General features: G+C 39.4%; 1 protein-coding gene across 1 annotated transcript; it reads right to left on the bottom strand.

The window, feature by feature from the left end:
• Nucleotides 1-11,890: 11,890 nt before the first annotated feature.
• On the bottom strand, nucleotides 11,891-15,089 carry ATP5MC3 (ATP synthase membrane subunit c locus 3). Its single transcript, XM_043894586.1, has 5 exons — nucleotides 14,954-15,089; nucleotides 14,655-14,766; nucleotides 13,434-13,511; nucleotides 12,729-12,922; nucleotides 11,891-12,149 (listed from the first exon to the last, which is right to left on the bottom strand). The coding sequence occupies exons 2-5, from the start codon at nucleotides 14,691-14,693 to the stop codon at nucleotides 12,035-12,037; spliced, it is 426 nt and encodes a 141-aa protein (XP_043750521.1). The 5' UTR covers nucleotides 14,694-14,766; nucleotides 14,954-15,089; the 3' UTR covers nucleotides 11,891-12,034.
• Between the last annotated feature and the right edge of the window lie 1,319 nt (nucleotides 15,090-16,408).

The following is a 16,408-nucleotide window of genomic DNA, read 5'->3' as shown; positions in this document are numbered from 1 at the left end:
GAGAATACCAGACCACCTTGCCTGCCTCCTGAGAAACCTGTATGCAGGTCAAGAAGCACAGTCAGAACGGACATAGAACAATGGACTGGTTCAAAATTGGGAAAGGAGTACAAGTACAAGGGTGTATACTGTCACCCTGTTTACTGTGTACTGTCACATGTCACTCATTTATAAGTGAGTTATAAATGTTATAGCATTTCAAATTAGATGAATTTTTAAAAATATTTTCCATTCACTTATGTCAAGAATTTGAAATTCTTTTCTCCAGTTTTGATTCATTTTCATTTGGCAGTAGGTTTGGTCTTAAATTTCTCCTCTTCATCCCTCCTCCTCCAGTACTTTGCCAAGTTGATAATTATCTACATAATGGGTTAAAATATATTTTTAAAGAAGTCTTTGGGAGTCCTTTTAGACAGGAGGAGAATCATTAGTAATACAGATGGTACCCTGATCTGTTGTGAGGATACATTTTGCTAACTGTCTAAGGAAAATATACCAAAACTGAAAAAACATAAAGGAGGTCAGAGGAGGACTTCCCTGGCTGTCCAGTGGTTAAGATTCCATGCTTCTAATGCAGGGAATTTGGGTTCAGTTCCTGGTTGGGGAACTAAGATCCCACATGCAATGCAGCCAAAAAATTAAAAACTTTTTTAAAAATGAAGGAGGTCAGAGGGAAAAATGGGTGGAATGAATGCAAATCTGTTATATATACATGTAGCAGTTTGGCATAGCAAAGTAGCTCACTTTATCTACATCTAGTTCCACAACAGTTCCTTCACTATGGCTTTACTGCAATGGAGAAGACATTCGGTGTGAACAAAATGAAGTCAGTAGTTTCAGTTCTGATCCTGTGAACTTGTAAGCTCACTATTTATGCATAATCTCACAAAAATTTTCTCACTTTCTTGTTTCTCAATATCCCTGAGAGCTCTAAAGTTCTCTGCAAGTTTTTTTTTTTTTTTTTTTTTTTTTAACAAGGGCAGGAAACTTCTGGACTGCTTCTTTGCCTGTCTTATTGTTCCACATATGTATCTATCTAACTTACTCCTAGGAAAATTAGTGAGGACCTGGTGAACCACCTTTAAGAAACTAGCATGACTTCTGAATAAAACGTATTCATTCAATACAAGGAGACTATTTGAAGAAAACTCCTTTCTGTTGAACAAAGTGTCCATTACTAAAGAAACACAAGAAACAATGGTGGCCTCTAAATGCTCTCAAAACTTTCCCAATGCCACAGAGTGTTATGTTTCCATCTTATTTAGAAGTATTTATGTGATTATTCATCCATAAATCTGTTATTGCTCATAAGAATGCTACTAAAACCCTACTATATATACAGATAAATATCTATCTATAAAAAGAGTAAAATGGGAAGATTTACTTTATAAAATGTAGTTTCTGTTTGTAACTAAACAAAACATAGCATAGTCCAGGGCATCCCTTATGTCTGCCTTGGACTAGGGGAAAGAGTTTCTATAGGTATCCTCACAGGTATTTTCACAGGTATCCTCAAGGTGCAACTCAGTACAGTGGTTTAGATTTTGCCTGTGGAATCAGGAAGGGTGTGTTTATGTGTGTCTGTGTGGTGTGAAGCAGACTTAATTACCCACCCACCTGATATCTGAAAGATGAGGACTGCATAACCTAAGACCCTTTAGTTGATTTTTGGGGTAGCTTCTATCTCATGACTTCTCTCTCTTGTACACTGCCAGAGTATTCTTGTACACTGACAACCATGACCTATGTCAGTTATCTCTCAGCACCTATTCTCACTATGGAAATTTCCATTCTGAACATTTCAAGTGCAAGGAAGACCACTACACACCTCCCACCCCTCAAAAGAATTTATCATTGTGTATGGCATTGTGGAGCTGTATTTATCTTCAAATTACACCAATAAGCTTATGCCAGCTTCAGTGACACCAGCCCAAAGAGAGAGAATGGCATTTAAGGCCTCATTTTCATCCTTCATCTCAATGACTTATCTTATCTCTCTCATCCCACTCCCTACAAAGAGGGTTTGTCATCATTATGGTCTGCTTTCCACACACTATTAAATTACCAGTAAAAGTAGATAGAACTACTCCCAGAATAAAGACTTTTATCTGTCCTTTGTGTCTACCCTTCCTGGCTCCCCATATCTAGTCTACTTATCAACCTGAGGCCCAAATAAGACCAAAATCATGAGTTCCTTATTTATCAGAAACCAAGGTAGGTCTGGTCATACGGACTCTCCTGGGCCCTAGCCAATACCTAGCTCTTTCCAGTTACCTTCTTACTTTGGACACAGTCTCTCAGGTTCCTGTCAACCAAATGCTTTGTCTGTTTTTCATCAAGTGTCAATACTGATGGAGCATAAAACATGCTCAATATGTCAGGCACTGTTCCTGACCCTAAGACCACAACAATAAATAAGACAAAGTCCTCTGAGCAAATCCTCATTGTGGGAGGAGGGGCAATACAGTACCTATATAGTCAGATAACTCAATGGTAAGGGCTATGGAGAAAATAAAGCAGGAGTGTGATAACATGCAGTATTATAAGCTTACTCCTTTTATACAACTTTACAGGACTTGAGAACTACAGATAGTTTAGACCTCTCTAGAGAAGTAGATGGGCTTCCCTAGTGGCTCAGATGGTAAAGCATCTATCTGCAATGCGGGAGACCCAGGTTTGATCCCTGGGTCGGGAAGATCCCCTGGAGAAGGAAATGGCAACCCACTCCAGTACTCTTGCCTGGAAAATTCCACGGATGGAGGAGCCTGGTAGGCTATAGTCCATGGGGTCACAAAGAGTCGGACACGACTAGGCGATTTCACTTTAAGATACAAGTCTTGAGGGAATAATACTGAGCTGTCCAGCATCCGAGAGATTCAGCCAACCTATGCAGCTATTTGAGGAAGCAAACCCTGTGACTTTTCTATAAGAGGAGCAGATCCTGGCATTTCCATGGCTGGGAATTGCTGACTAAATGCTTTTTGTTCAAAAGCAGCCACTGACAACAACCATGAGTCCTTTTAGGAGTCTCTACCAAGATCTGCTGCAGGATAATAGCTAGTGCAAATAGGCAGGACAATCAGGAGCTCTTGGATTTAAGAGTCCCTGTTAATCTTAGGTCAGTTCTTCCCTTCATTATTGTTGAGAAAGAAGCTCTAAATTACAAAACATCTAAGAGACAGATTACTTACATTATTTGGGAGAAAGAAGTATAGATTCTTGCCAAGAACCTATGCCAATATTTTGAGATTATAAAGAGATTGACAGCCAAAAGGATATGACCTAGGGAGACAGGTTACTCTCAACTTACAAAATTGACATTTCTATAGATTTTTGAGATGTGTATTAAAGCCTATTTTCCCTCTGACAAATTAGACCAGTGGTTCTCAACTTCCTGACTTTGGGACCCTGTACCTCATAACAATTTGTTACCATAAGTAACATTTTGGGGGAAAATAATTATATTTTCCAAAACAAAAGGAATAAAATTATTTTCATTTTTGCAAACTATTATGTCATGCTTAAGAGAAGATAGTTGCATTATTGTATCTTCTTCTGCACTTGATTTGCAGTTGGGAGTATATGATGAAAATCTAGCCTCACGGAGTTATGTAAATGGAAAAGAGGACCTCATGAACTCCCTGAAGGGCTCTTGGGGCTCTCAGAATTCTCAGACCACACTTTAAGAATCACTGGATTAGTGGTACATTGCAATAGGGAGGAGAAAATAAGTCTCTCAACGAGTGAGTTGACAGCTTTTTGAGAGATAAAGAAGTCTGAGTCATGGCATGCTGGCAATTGTAGTATTCTGGTAGTGCTTCTTTGAGGAGCACTGTAAGCTTTGAGTTTAATGTATTAATATATACAGGGTGGAGAGGGAGGTGGGAGGTGGGATCGGGATGGGGAACACATGTAACTCCAAAATATATATATATATATATATATATATATATATATATATATATATATACTGACTCAAAAGATCTGCTGTGAGGCTCCAGAACCTATAGTTCTAACAAGCTTCCAGATGATACTAATGGTGCTGATCCATGGACATCACTTTAAGTAGCAATGTTCAAGTAAATTATGATATATACATCACCAGAAAACCTATAGGACTATACACAAGTGAGCTTCTGTGTGTAAGGGAAGTGTAGGACGGGGACAGGTGGAGGAAAGAGAGAAGTATAAATAAACTATATACATGCCATATACTTAAAGAAAGCTATTAAGATGCTACTGTTTCTTATAAATCCTATTCAGTTCAGTCACTTAAGTCACATCTGACTCTGCAGTCCCATGGACTGCAGCACACCAGACTTCCCTGTCCATCACCAACTCTTGGAGCCTCCTCAAACTCATGTCCATCGTGTTGGTGATGCCATCCAACCATCTCAGCCTCTGTCGTCCTCTTCCCCTCTCCTTCAATCTTTCCCAGCATCAGGGTCTTTTCCAATGAGTCAATTCTTTGCATCAGGTGGCCAAAGAATTGGAGTTTCAGGTTCAGCATCAGTCCTTCCAATGAAAAAATTGTATACTATGACAGATTTTCACTACTACTTGTTAACTGTCAAAGCAAGCGAAGGCATAACGTTGCTATGTTTGTTGAGGCAGAGGAGAATGGTATTAGATCTGAAAAAAAAATAAGTTTTGCCCCTAATAATTCGGCAAGTAGTGATAGAACTGTCTCTGACGTTCATAGTATTATCAATAGAGTAATACCATGAAATTATGAAATTTATATATTCTCAGAATGTAGAGAAATTCAGCAACTCATTATTTCATGTGTAGAAACCACATTTTTAAAAGGTTTTGCAAAGGATCAGTTCAGTTCAGTTCAGTTCAGTCGCTCAGTCATGTCCGACTCTTTGCAACCCCATGAATTGCAGCAGGCCAGGCCTCCCTGTCCATCACCAACTCCCGGAGTTTACTCAAACTCATGTCCATCGAGTTGGTGATGCCATCCAGCCATCTCATCCTCTGTCGTCCCCTTCTCCTGCTGCCCTCAATCCCTCCCAGCATCAGGGTCTTTTCCAATGAGTCAACTCTTCACATGAGGTGGCCAAAGTACTGGAGTTTCAGCTTCAGCATCAGTCCTTCCAATGAACACCCAGGACTGATCTCCTTTAGGATGGACTGGTTGGATCACCTTGCAGTCCAAGGGACTCTCAAGAGTCTCCTCCAACACCACAGTTCAAAAGCATCAATTTTTTGGTGCTCAGCTTTCTTCACAGTCCAACTCTCACATCCATACATGACTACTGGAAAAACCATAGCCTTGACTAGACGGACCTTTGTTGACTAAGTAACGTCTCTGCTTTTTAATATGCTGTCTAGGTTGGTCATAACTTTCCTTCCAAGGAGTAAGTGTCTTTTAATTTCATGGCTGCAATCACCACCTGCAGTGATTTTGGAGCCCAAAAAAATAAAAGTCTGACACTGCTTCCACTGTTTCCCCATCTATTTCCCATGAAGTGATGGGACCAGATGCCATGGTCTTAGTGTTCTGAATGTTGAGCTTTAAGCCAACTTTTTCACTCTCCTCTTTCACTTTCATCAAGAGGCTTTTTAGTTCCTCTTCACTTTCTGCCATAAGTGTGGTGTCATCTGCATATCTGAGGTTATTGATATTTCTCCCGGCAATCTTGATTCCAGCTTGTGCTTCTTCCAGCCCAGCGTTTCTCATGATGTACTCTGCATATAAGTTAAATAAGCAGGGTGACAATATACAGCCTTGACGTACTCCTTTTCCTATTTGGAACCAGTCTGTTGTTCCGTGTCCAGTTCTAACTATTGCTTCCTGACCTGCATATAGGTTTCTCAAGAGGTGGGTCAGGTGGTCTGGTATTCCCATCTCTTTCAGAATTTTCCACAGTTTATTGTGATCCACACAGTCAAAGGCTTTGGCATAGTCAATAAAGCAGAAATAGAGGATAGTACTGCAATAAAACAAACTTTTCTTTACTTGTCATGCAAACAAAACCATATTAGCTAAAATGATCAAATAGAATTTTAAACTTACAGTAGAAGCTTGAGATGGTTGATTCTTAAATGTTATTTCCCATTTCTCTATAATTCTTCCTTAAGCTTAACTTCAATAACATTAATTTCTACCCAACTTTAGCCATTCAGCAACTTAACCACAAAATTCCATCATTCCTTTGACCTACCTTACTGCTGAGATCTTGAACACTGAAATTTAAAGAACTTGTCTAAACATTGAAAGGATCTTCAACCTTATTGAAATCTCTAGGCCCTTAATCCCTCCCTTTCAAGTTTTTGATAAAATACACATAAAATATACCATCTTAACCATTTTAAGTATACATTTCAGTCATTAAATACATTCATAGTATTGTGCAAGCATCACCACCATCCATCTCCGTAATTCTTTCCATCTGGTAAAATTAAAACTCTACACTCATTAATCTACACTCCCCCCAATCTCCCTCACCTCAGCCCTTAGCAACCATGATTCTTTTTGTCTCCATGATTTTGACTATTCTCATATAAATATATATATATATATATATATTTTTTTTTTTTTTTGAGGAACACCATACTATTTTATACAGCAGCCATACTATTTTACATTTCTACTTTCTGTGCATAAGGATTCCATTGTCTCCACATCCATGTCAACTTTTGTTATTTTTTTGATGTAGCTATTCTAGTGGGCTATTTGCATTTCCCTAAATGATCAGTGATATTGAGCATCTTTTCATGTCCTTGTTAGCCTTTTGAGTATCTTATTTGGAGAAATATCTATTCAAGTCCTTTGATCATTCTTTTTTTGTTCTTGTTTTAGGAGTACTCTATATGGAACTTAATCTCTTATAAGATATGATTTACAAATATTTTTTCCCATTGTTAAGATTTTTTATTGCACAAATTAAAAAATATTCATGATGTCCAACTTATCTATTTTTTCTTTTGTTGCCTGTACCCATGGTGTCATATCCAAGAAATCTGCCACATCCAACTGTCTTCCAAACTTTGCCATTTTCTTCCAAGAGTTTTTTTTTTCCATTTATTTTTATAGTTTTAAGTCTTATGTTTAAATCTTTAATCCAATTTGAGTTAATTTTTGTAGATTGTTAATAAGGGTCCAACTTTTTTCTTGTGCATGTGGATATTTAGTTTTCCCAATATCATTTGCTGAAAAGACTGTCCTTTCTTCACTGAACAGTTTAGCATTTTTGTAAAAGTTAATTTACAAAAAAATTTACTCACCCATAAAAATGAATGAAATATTGCCTTTTATAGCAACATGAATGAACCTAGAGGATATCATATGTGGTAAAGTCAGAGAAAGACAAATACTACATACCACTTATATGTAGAATTCAAAAAAATGTACAAATGAATTTACATACAAAACAGAAACAGACACACAGGAAACAAACATATGGTTACCAAAAGGGAGAGAGGAAGGACAAATTAGGAGGCATATGGAATTAACAAACTACTATACATAAAACAGATAAGCAACAAGGACTTACTGTTAGCACATGGAATTATATTCAATACCTTGTGATAACCATGATAGAATATAATCTGAAAAAATATTTGTATCATTTTGCCATACATCTGAGACTTAAGACTATATTGTAAATCAACTATACTATACTTAAAAAAAGTGTGAAGATTATTTGGCCATATATGCAAGGGTTTATTTTTGGGCTCTCTATTACATTGGTCTATTGTATCTATTTTTAAGCCAGTATCACAGAGTTTTGATTACTGTAGATTTTCAAAGTTTTGAAATCAGGGAATTCATCTTTTTAAACTTTCTCCACATTTTCCTTTAGTTCCTCAAGCATCTATAAGATAGTTGTTTAAGTCTTTGTCTAGTGGATCTGCCATCAGGTCTTTATCAGGGAGATTCTGTTGATCTTTTTTTTTCCCTTTGAATGAGCCATACTTTCCTGTTCCTTTAAATATTTTGTGATTTTTTTTTGTTGTTGTTGTTGAAAACTGGACATTTGAATTTATAATGTGGGATATCTCTGGAAATCAGATTATCTTCCTTCTATAAGATTTAATTTTTTGACTGTTGTGGGCTCTTCTGCCAAGGACCAATCAGCCTGATGTGTGAAACTTAAGGTATTCCCAGGTCTTTTTGAGTCCTTGGTCACTGTCCTTACTCCTGCCCTGCACTTCTATTCACATACACTCCATATCATATACCACACGTCTCCCCTTTTCAAGTCCACAAGTCTTTAAGAGTATGCTTCAATCTTGACCATAACTGGCTCCAGTCCATCCTACATACTGTTCTTGTATTAAACTTTAAGCAGATCTAGACCTTCAATAGCTGGCTGTGGTCAAATGAATTACATCTGCCAGATTACATAATTTGGCCTGTTTACCTTTGTAGCCTTATCTTAAACTAATTCCCTACCCTCATGCTTTTTTCCTCATGCTATTCACTGGATAAGATATCCTCTTAATCTGGGTTTTCTTCATTCCACCAGTTCAAGGTATATATTAATTTGTGAAAAAGAACTCTTCCTCATGTAATTCCATCACTAGAAAACTCTTCCTACCCCTTCTGAACATCTTAGTACTTTCTGCCACTCTTCTGGAACTCACCATTCTACTTTGTTTCAGTTATTTCCTTAAGTGGCTAGTGTTTGTGGATAGATGACAAGATTCTCTTTGGTTATACTTTATAATTCAAATCTGCATTTGAGCTTAATCCCAAAGGCATCAAAAATACCACATTTTTGCAATGAGGAAAGGTAACAATGTGTCACTAAATAAGTACACATGGAGATCTGAAATACCATTAGGAACAACATTCTTCTACTACTCTTGGGTGTTGTCCTCTCTGAGAGTATACAGGCCAAACTCATCAACATGGAAAACTCATTTGGTCTTTGATGTGAAAACATCTTTATTGGCCTCTGTTCACAAACTAAAAAGTTAGTGAAAAGCAAACACCATTAATATTTGCTAGTAAGGCTGGTAGCACTTGCTGCAAAAATGTACAATAAACATTTCTGCTGTTAAGGATATATTCCAGTGTTGGAAACTTGTTACTGGAAGTAAGATAAAATTGCCTGTGGTTACACTGCTAAGTTATGCTTACTTTCTAAGAATTTTTTTGTTCAGTAACTTAGAAGCCAAGCAGCCATAGCACAATTTCCTTTTCATTCTCAGGGGATTTCCTCAGCTAAGGGCATGTCTTTTTTTTTTCCATTCATTTTTGTTAGTTGGAGGCTAATTACTTTACAATATTGTAGTGGTTTCTGTCATACATTGACATGAATCAGCCATGGATCTACACCCCATCCCGATCCCCCCTCCCACCTCCCTCCCCACCCGATCCCTCTGGGTCTTCCCAGTGCACCAGGCCCGAGCACTAGGGCATGTCTTTTAAGAAACCTGTTCCATAATTAATGTTTCAGGCCTCTTTAACCACCAAACCAGCACTAAGAGCAGGTTTTGGTTTGTCTAAGTTGATCTTATTTAAAATGAACTGGGGACTTTGCTGGTGGTTCAGTGGTGAAGACTCTGGGCTCCCAATGCAGAGGACTCAGGTTAGGTTGCTGCTCAGGGACTAGATCCTACATACCTCAACCAAGAGTTCACATGCCATAACTAAAGATCCTGCATGCTGCATAGAAGACCTGGCACAACCAAATAAATATTTTAAAAATAAATGATTATGGCTTTAAAAGTTAATAAAATAACTATAATGAACTTGTTACAAAGGATTGGTTAATCTAAGTACTTCCCTAGGACTTAAAAGCTTTGGTATGAAACTTTACAATATAGACTTTGTGTTAATTGCATAGTACTTCTTAAGTTGTAAAACATATATTCTTTCAACCATTTTAAAGTGTATAATTCAGTGGCACTTGGTACATTTACAGTGTTGTACAACCATCACCAGAACACTGATTACCCCAAAAAGAATCCCCACAACTATTACACAGGCACTCCCCAATCTTCTCCCACTAGCCTTTAGTAACAACCAATCTGCTTTGTCTCTGTGGACTTTGTTTTTTGAAGCAATGCAAGGCTTGTGGGGTTTTAGTTCCCCAATCAGATCAAAGCTGGGTTCTCAGTAAAGTCCAGAGTCCTAACTACTGGACCACCAGGGAATTCCGTGTCTCTGTGGATCTGCCTATTCTGAGTATTTCATATAAACAGAATCATATAATATGCAGCCTTAATGTGTCTGGCTTCTTTCACTTAGTCTGTTTCCAAGTTTCATTGATGTTGTAACACTTATCAGTACTTCCTTCCTTTCTATGGCTGAATAAACCATTACATGGATATACCACATCTTATCATCAGTTTATGCAAACACCATTTTTTGTTCATCCAAACATCAATTTGGTTGTTTCCACCTTTTGGCTGCTGTGAATAGTGCAACTATGAACATCCGTATATAAAGCTTTTGCTTGAATGCTTGTAATTTTGGGTATATACCAAGGTGTGGAATTGCTGGGTCATATAATACTTCTCATTTAAGTTGCTGAATTCAAATATTGAGTGGTGCTATTTATGAAAATAGTGAAGGCTCCAGGAAATTATGTTTCACACACTAGATGATTAACCAAAAAGTGGCAGTAGCTCTAGCTCTGGTTTTTGACACTAGGTAGTGGGGAAGGATATGGCTAAGTTAGTGATTCTCAAATAGTGTGCACAAAAATTACCTGGCAAACCTTTTAAAAAATGCAGATGGCTGAGTCTCAAGGCCAAATATTCTAATTCAGTAGGGCTGGAACCTAGGAATTTGTACTTTAGACATCCTAGATGATTCTGATGGAGATGGGTCTTTCCAGTGCACTCTGACACACCCTTGAAGCTGATGGCTCTTTCTCAACTGAAATCAGATTAGACAGCAGGGATTAAAGGAGTAAAATGAAGCTTTCCCAACTGTCACCTTAATCTTTTATAGAAACCCTGCAACTGTGATGACAAATAATATATCTGCTGAGGAAATATATATCTGCTGTGAGGAAAACTCAAGTCTTTCTATAGTAGACTTTCCTCATTTTAATAGGCAAAACTTGACCAATAAACAACAGATAGTATTACAAATAAAATACTACTGAAAGCATAGTTGCTCAGTTGTGTCCGATTCTTTGCAACCCCATGGACTGTAGCCTACCAGTCTCCTCCATCCATGGAATTATCCAGGCAAGAGTACTAGAGTGGGTTGCCATTTCCTTCTCCAGGGGATCTTTCCCACCCAGGGATCAAACCCAGGCCTCCTGCATTGCAGGCAGATGCTTTATCCTCTGAGCCACCAGGGAAGCCCATAACTGAACCAGTTGTCATTCCCAAGACTCCTATTCTAAGCATTTGTTAGTATCAAAGATAAACAATGCTGTAGCAACTTTTGGCTTTAAACTGTAGCCAATTCAGTTTACTTTTTGATACTGAGTTTCTTCTAAGAAGGCAGGTAAGATTCACTACAGACACACAATTGCTCAATGTGAGACTTACTGACAATCAAAAATTGCTTCCCTAATCCCAACACCCATTTAATAAGGGTTCAATTCCTAAAAACCTGACATGATTTATTTTTAGATCCAGGTGTGTAAGACCAGCCAGGTTAGTCTTGGAAGGTAATACTGCTTCCACGTATTGTAATTCATGTTAGCCCTTAAAAACATAAAACCATCTTAAGTAATTAACTATCCTGATTTAACCATATTTCATAGAAGCTCAAAACACTCCAACATTTCCCCTTTATATGAATAAACAAAAGCCCTATAATTTACAATGTGCAAAACATTAAAATAATTCCCATAAAATTATATTAGCATATTTTCCATCACCAGGGACTGGTACAGCCTCTGCCTGAATACATGTTCTTCTCAGTGATGATCGAAATTTAAATTTAGGTAAATACAAATCACAGCAAAAATAAACTTTTCATCTTTAATGAAATGACTTTGGAAATAACATACATTTCCATGACACCAACACTACAGTTTTCGGAGTCACAGTAAGATACACAGAATTATATCCGTAATTATATGAATGCCAACATTTGAAGCAGTAATTTCTGTTACATGGCAAACAAAATCAAGAAAGCAACCATCAAACAAAAGAGACCCATAGCTTCAGACAAGGCAAATCCCAGGATAGCATATGAGAACAGCTGCTGCTTCAGTGAAGGGTTTCTAAAAGAGACAACACATACCATTGTTACTTTGAAATATTATTCAAATTTTAGCATGGTTGACAAATGTTAAAGAACCAGATTATTAGTGTTGGGTTCTTTGTAAGCTGAAAAGTACTGGCACAGCGTTCTGCCCAGATCTCTTTTGGTTCTGCCTGTGACATTCCTTTCCCCTCATTCCTAATCAGATGGGGAAAGGAAGGCATTATCTCCCTATGTCAATGGTCAGTCTTCATCCATTATGAAGGATTCTGACCTTCTTATCCCCGTAAAAGTATGTTTAAGATTCGATAGTTTAAATAAAAGGTCTTAAATAATAAGATGGAAACTGGTATTCTTTCAAAGCATGAGCTCTCTTGCTTTGACTTTAGACAATGAGCTTCTCTAGTCCTTAATAGGTAAACTGGAGTCTCTCTAGGGGGTTTTGGGAGCAGTGATAATGCATGCAAAGTACTCAAAATGTAATGCAAGACACAGAAAGGCACTAAATAGAAAGTAGCTATTATTATTTCACTAGTTTTCTAAGTTTCCAACTATTTCAAACATGTTTTCAAACTATTTATTTGGCAATAGAAATTACCTGGCATAACCAATGATGAGACTGCCAAAGACTGTTCCAATACCAGCACCAGAACCAGCCACTCCTACTGTGGCAGCACCTGCACCAATAAATTTGGCTGCAGTATCAATGTCTCTGTTGACCGCACTGGTCTGAAACTCCCTTTGGATTAACTGAGACACACCATTCTGGGTTCCATTAAATACCGTAGAGCCCTAGACAGCAGGAAATAAAGGCAAAGGTCAAATTAGTAATCACAGTTAGCTATTGTAATCATGGTACTGTCAAAATGATAACCACTTCTCTATTTGTAGCTGAGTTTGAATAGAAGATGGTGTGGCACAATGGAAAACTCTTGGGCTTAGAATAATTCCAGTCTTGCAGAAAAGGAACAACAGTATCTATACCACATAAGGTCTTTGAAAATTAAGAAACAGTGTATGTGCATATGCTTTTTAATAGAGTAGGCGGTTCAGGAACTGTTGCTATCAAAATCGTACACCAGCAACTCAAAACTATACATTTAAGTATATATATTAATTATATCTCCTGGCCAAAATTCAGGTGAATAAGTTTTGGATAAAGTTTCTTTCATTGGCTCATCTTCTGCAAATTTTTTGGATGAAAGCGTGGAAAGGACTGCCTAAAACCATTCATTAATGAGGTTTTCCCCCTTCACTTTGATAAAGACCCTAAGACTTCTTTGGTAGCATTAGTTAATTTTACCTCTCCAGTCCTAGTCTCTGGTCGAGATAACACTGATGCAGAAATTGGTCTGTATGCAACTCTGGATCCAGCTCTGATCTATTCATGAAAAAGATTCCATGTATTAAGACAACAGATATGACTTCAAGGACCCTTCCCACACCATGAATTCTAAAAAGGCAATCTGCAAAAATGAGTCAGAAAGATCATGACTTTTCTGTATTGATTCTTATCCTGGCTATTTGATCATTTTTCAACGTATTAAACAATTTTGACAAAACTTGTTAATGAAATTTTAAAACTTATTCATAATGCATTTGTAATACTCTGAACAAAACTTGTAAGTATTGCTTTTAAAATTTCAATTATTGTAGTGCCACAATTCAGATCAGAAAACCAGCAATAAATACCCCACATTCTTTGGTAAGTTAAGTGGATCAACAAGTACATAAGCACTATAAACGCTTGTCATTTTAAATAGCCCATTAGTTAAAATGAGCTCTCGCTATTTCTAAGATTATTCCTATATGTCCATTAATCATAAAATTAAAAAGCAGTTTAAACAATTCCACACTGGTGGAAGAACAATCTTTTAAACAGTCTGACCATAAGGACATATTCCTGCCCTTGAGTGTCCACTAACTAAGGTCACAGAAAATTCCTTCAGAACCAAGATCTGATTCTCTAAGACAAACCCCCCAGATCTTCACACAAAGTACCCAAAAATGGTTTTGGAAATAACACTCCAGAAGCAGTAGAAACTTTGGGCTGCTGCACTAGCCGCCTCCGCCCACACAGGGTGAGGCAAAGTCCCTCCCTCTGCAGCATCGGGTTTGACCTACAGATCGTAATGGAGACCGCAGCAGCAGCGAACGTAGGCCTCAAGGCCCCTTCCACCCTTCTCTGCACACCAACCCTCGCGAGCACGGATCCAACAGGGTGTCGGAAGCGGTGGGGGAGGGGCCGTTCCAGGACAAGGAGCAAGGAGTGTTTGACCTACACCGAGCTGGGCCTGACAACTAGGCCCCGACGGTTCTCCCTAGCCAGAGTGGAGGGGAGGAGCGAAGTAAGAAACCCCACGAAGGAAAAGGAAAGGGACAAAAAGACACAGAGCTTAAGAGGCGTGAGGTAACTGTCCTGAGAGGGCCGTGAGTCCCGCGCGGAGGTGACCCATTCAACAACGTGGACGCCCGTGCCAAGAGGTCGGGCCCTCCAGCTCCGGGCCCAGTCTGGGCTACGCACCAGAGCTGGGGTGCAGGCAAGCTTGGCGCAGGCGAACATCTTGCACTCTTCGGGGCAGCGCAGCTGGAGGACTTGGGTGACAGGAGACGTGGGCTCCTCTCCCGCTTCCTCTCTGCGGAGGCAAAGAGGCTTAAGGTCAAGTGTCCTCCGAGGGCCAGTATTTCCACCCAAGTCCCTCGAGTTCCCGTGCACGCGGTCAGCTCGGGCCCAGCGCCAAACGAGGCGCCGGCAAAATGAACGGGTCCCTCTGGGGCGCAGCTCCACCACTGCCAGACCCGGCTCCCGCGCCCTCCGCTTACCTTCCAGTGAGGTGGCAGCGGCCGCGGCGGCAGAGGTCGAAGGAATGGGGCTGGGCGCGCACGCGCAGTCCCGCTCTTATTCGCACCGCAGCACCCGGATGGAGAAGGCGGGGAATTGGGTGAAGCCCGGAAGACGCTCAAGGTCACTTTGTAACAACTTTATTGGTAACCAGTCCGGAAGTACAGAGACAGCAGCCCTAAGATGGAGTGGCGGGCAGAAGACGGCTGAAGGAGAGACAAAAAGTAGATATTGAAAACTAGCCCAGGGAGAGGGAACCGAACGGATAATTTCGCCTTTGATCTAAGCTGGTCGCAGGATAGTGGGACTTAATCTATCAGTTGACTTTCTTAATGAGATTTGGCCTTTTATCAGTTGCTAGGTTTCTTTCGTAAAAGAGATCCCTTCCTGGTCATTGTTCTCTGTGAAATAGGACTCTGTGGGGAAACCGTTCATTCACTGCTTAGCAGAAAGTGAAAATACATTTCTGTAAAGGAATCTGAAAAAAAGAGTTCCAGAAGTCTGGAATAATCTTTTGGGGGAAAGTGGGCCTGACCTTCTGGGACAAGTTCAGTTCAGTTGCTCAGTCCTGTCCGACTCTTTGTGATCCCGTGGACTGCAGCACGCCAAGCCTCTCTGTCCATCACCAACTCCCAGAGCTTACTCAAACCCACGTCCATTGATGTGGTGATGCTGTCCAACCATCTCATCCTCTGTCGTCCCCTTCTCCTCCCGCCTTCACTCTTTCCCACCATCAGGATCTTTTCAAATGAGTCAGTTTTTCGCATCAGGTGGCCAAAGTATTGGAGTTTCAGCTTCAACATCAGTCCTTCCAATGAATATTCAGGACTGATTTCCTTTAGGATTGACTGGTTTGATCTCCTTGCAGTCCAAGGGGCTCTCAAGAGTCTTCTCCAACATCACAGTGCAAAAGCATCAATTCTTCCGTGCTCAACTTTCTTTATGATCCAACTCTCACATCCATACATGACTACTGGAAAAACCAGAGCTTTGACTAGATGGACCTTTGTTGGCAAAGTAATGTCTCTGCTTTTTAATATGCTGTCTAGGTTTGTCATAGCTTTTTTCCCAAAGAGCAAGCATCTTTTAATTTCATGACTGCAGTCACCATCTGCAGTGATTTTGGAGCCCCCCAAAATAATACTGGGACAAAGGAATAAGCCCCCCCCCAAAATAAATACTGGGACAAAGGAACAAGCAAATGAATAGCTCTAAGAGCTTTGTGGCTTGGGCACAAAGTTACTTCTTGGTAAAGAGAGGGAGGTCAGTTTTTCTTCCAGCCCTGTGATTGGGAGAATTAAGGGATTGTAAATGTTTTTTCATGTAGGGCCAGGGACTAAAGAAAGTCTGAGTATTTTCAAAAGTGACCCAACTGGAACACTTATTTGGGCTTCAGATGAATACAGAAATATCTCAGGAAAAAAATGGCTCTTACT

Source organism: Cervus elaphus, chromosome 33 (assembly GCF_910594005.1).
Source record: "Cervus elaphus chromosome 33, mCerEla1.1, whole genome shotgun sequence".
In the NCBI taxonomy this organism is placed as follows: domain Eukaryota; kingdom Metazoa; phylum Chordata; class Mammalia; order Artiodactyla; family Cervidae; genus Cervus; species Cervus elaphus.
The sequence above is the reverse complement of the archived record's forward strand: the minus strand, read 5'-3'. Positions and strand labels throughout refer to the sequence as shown.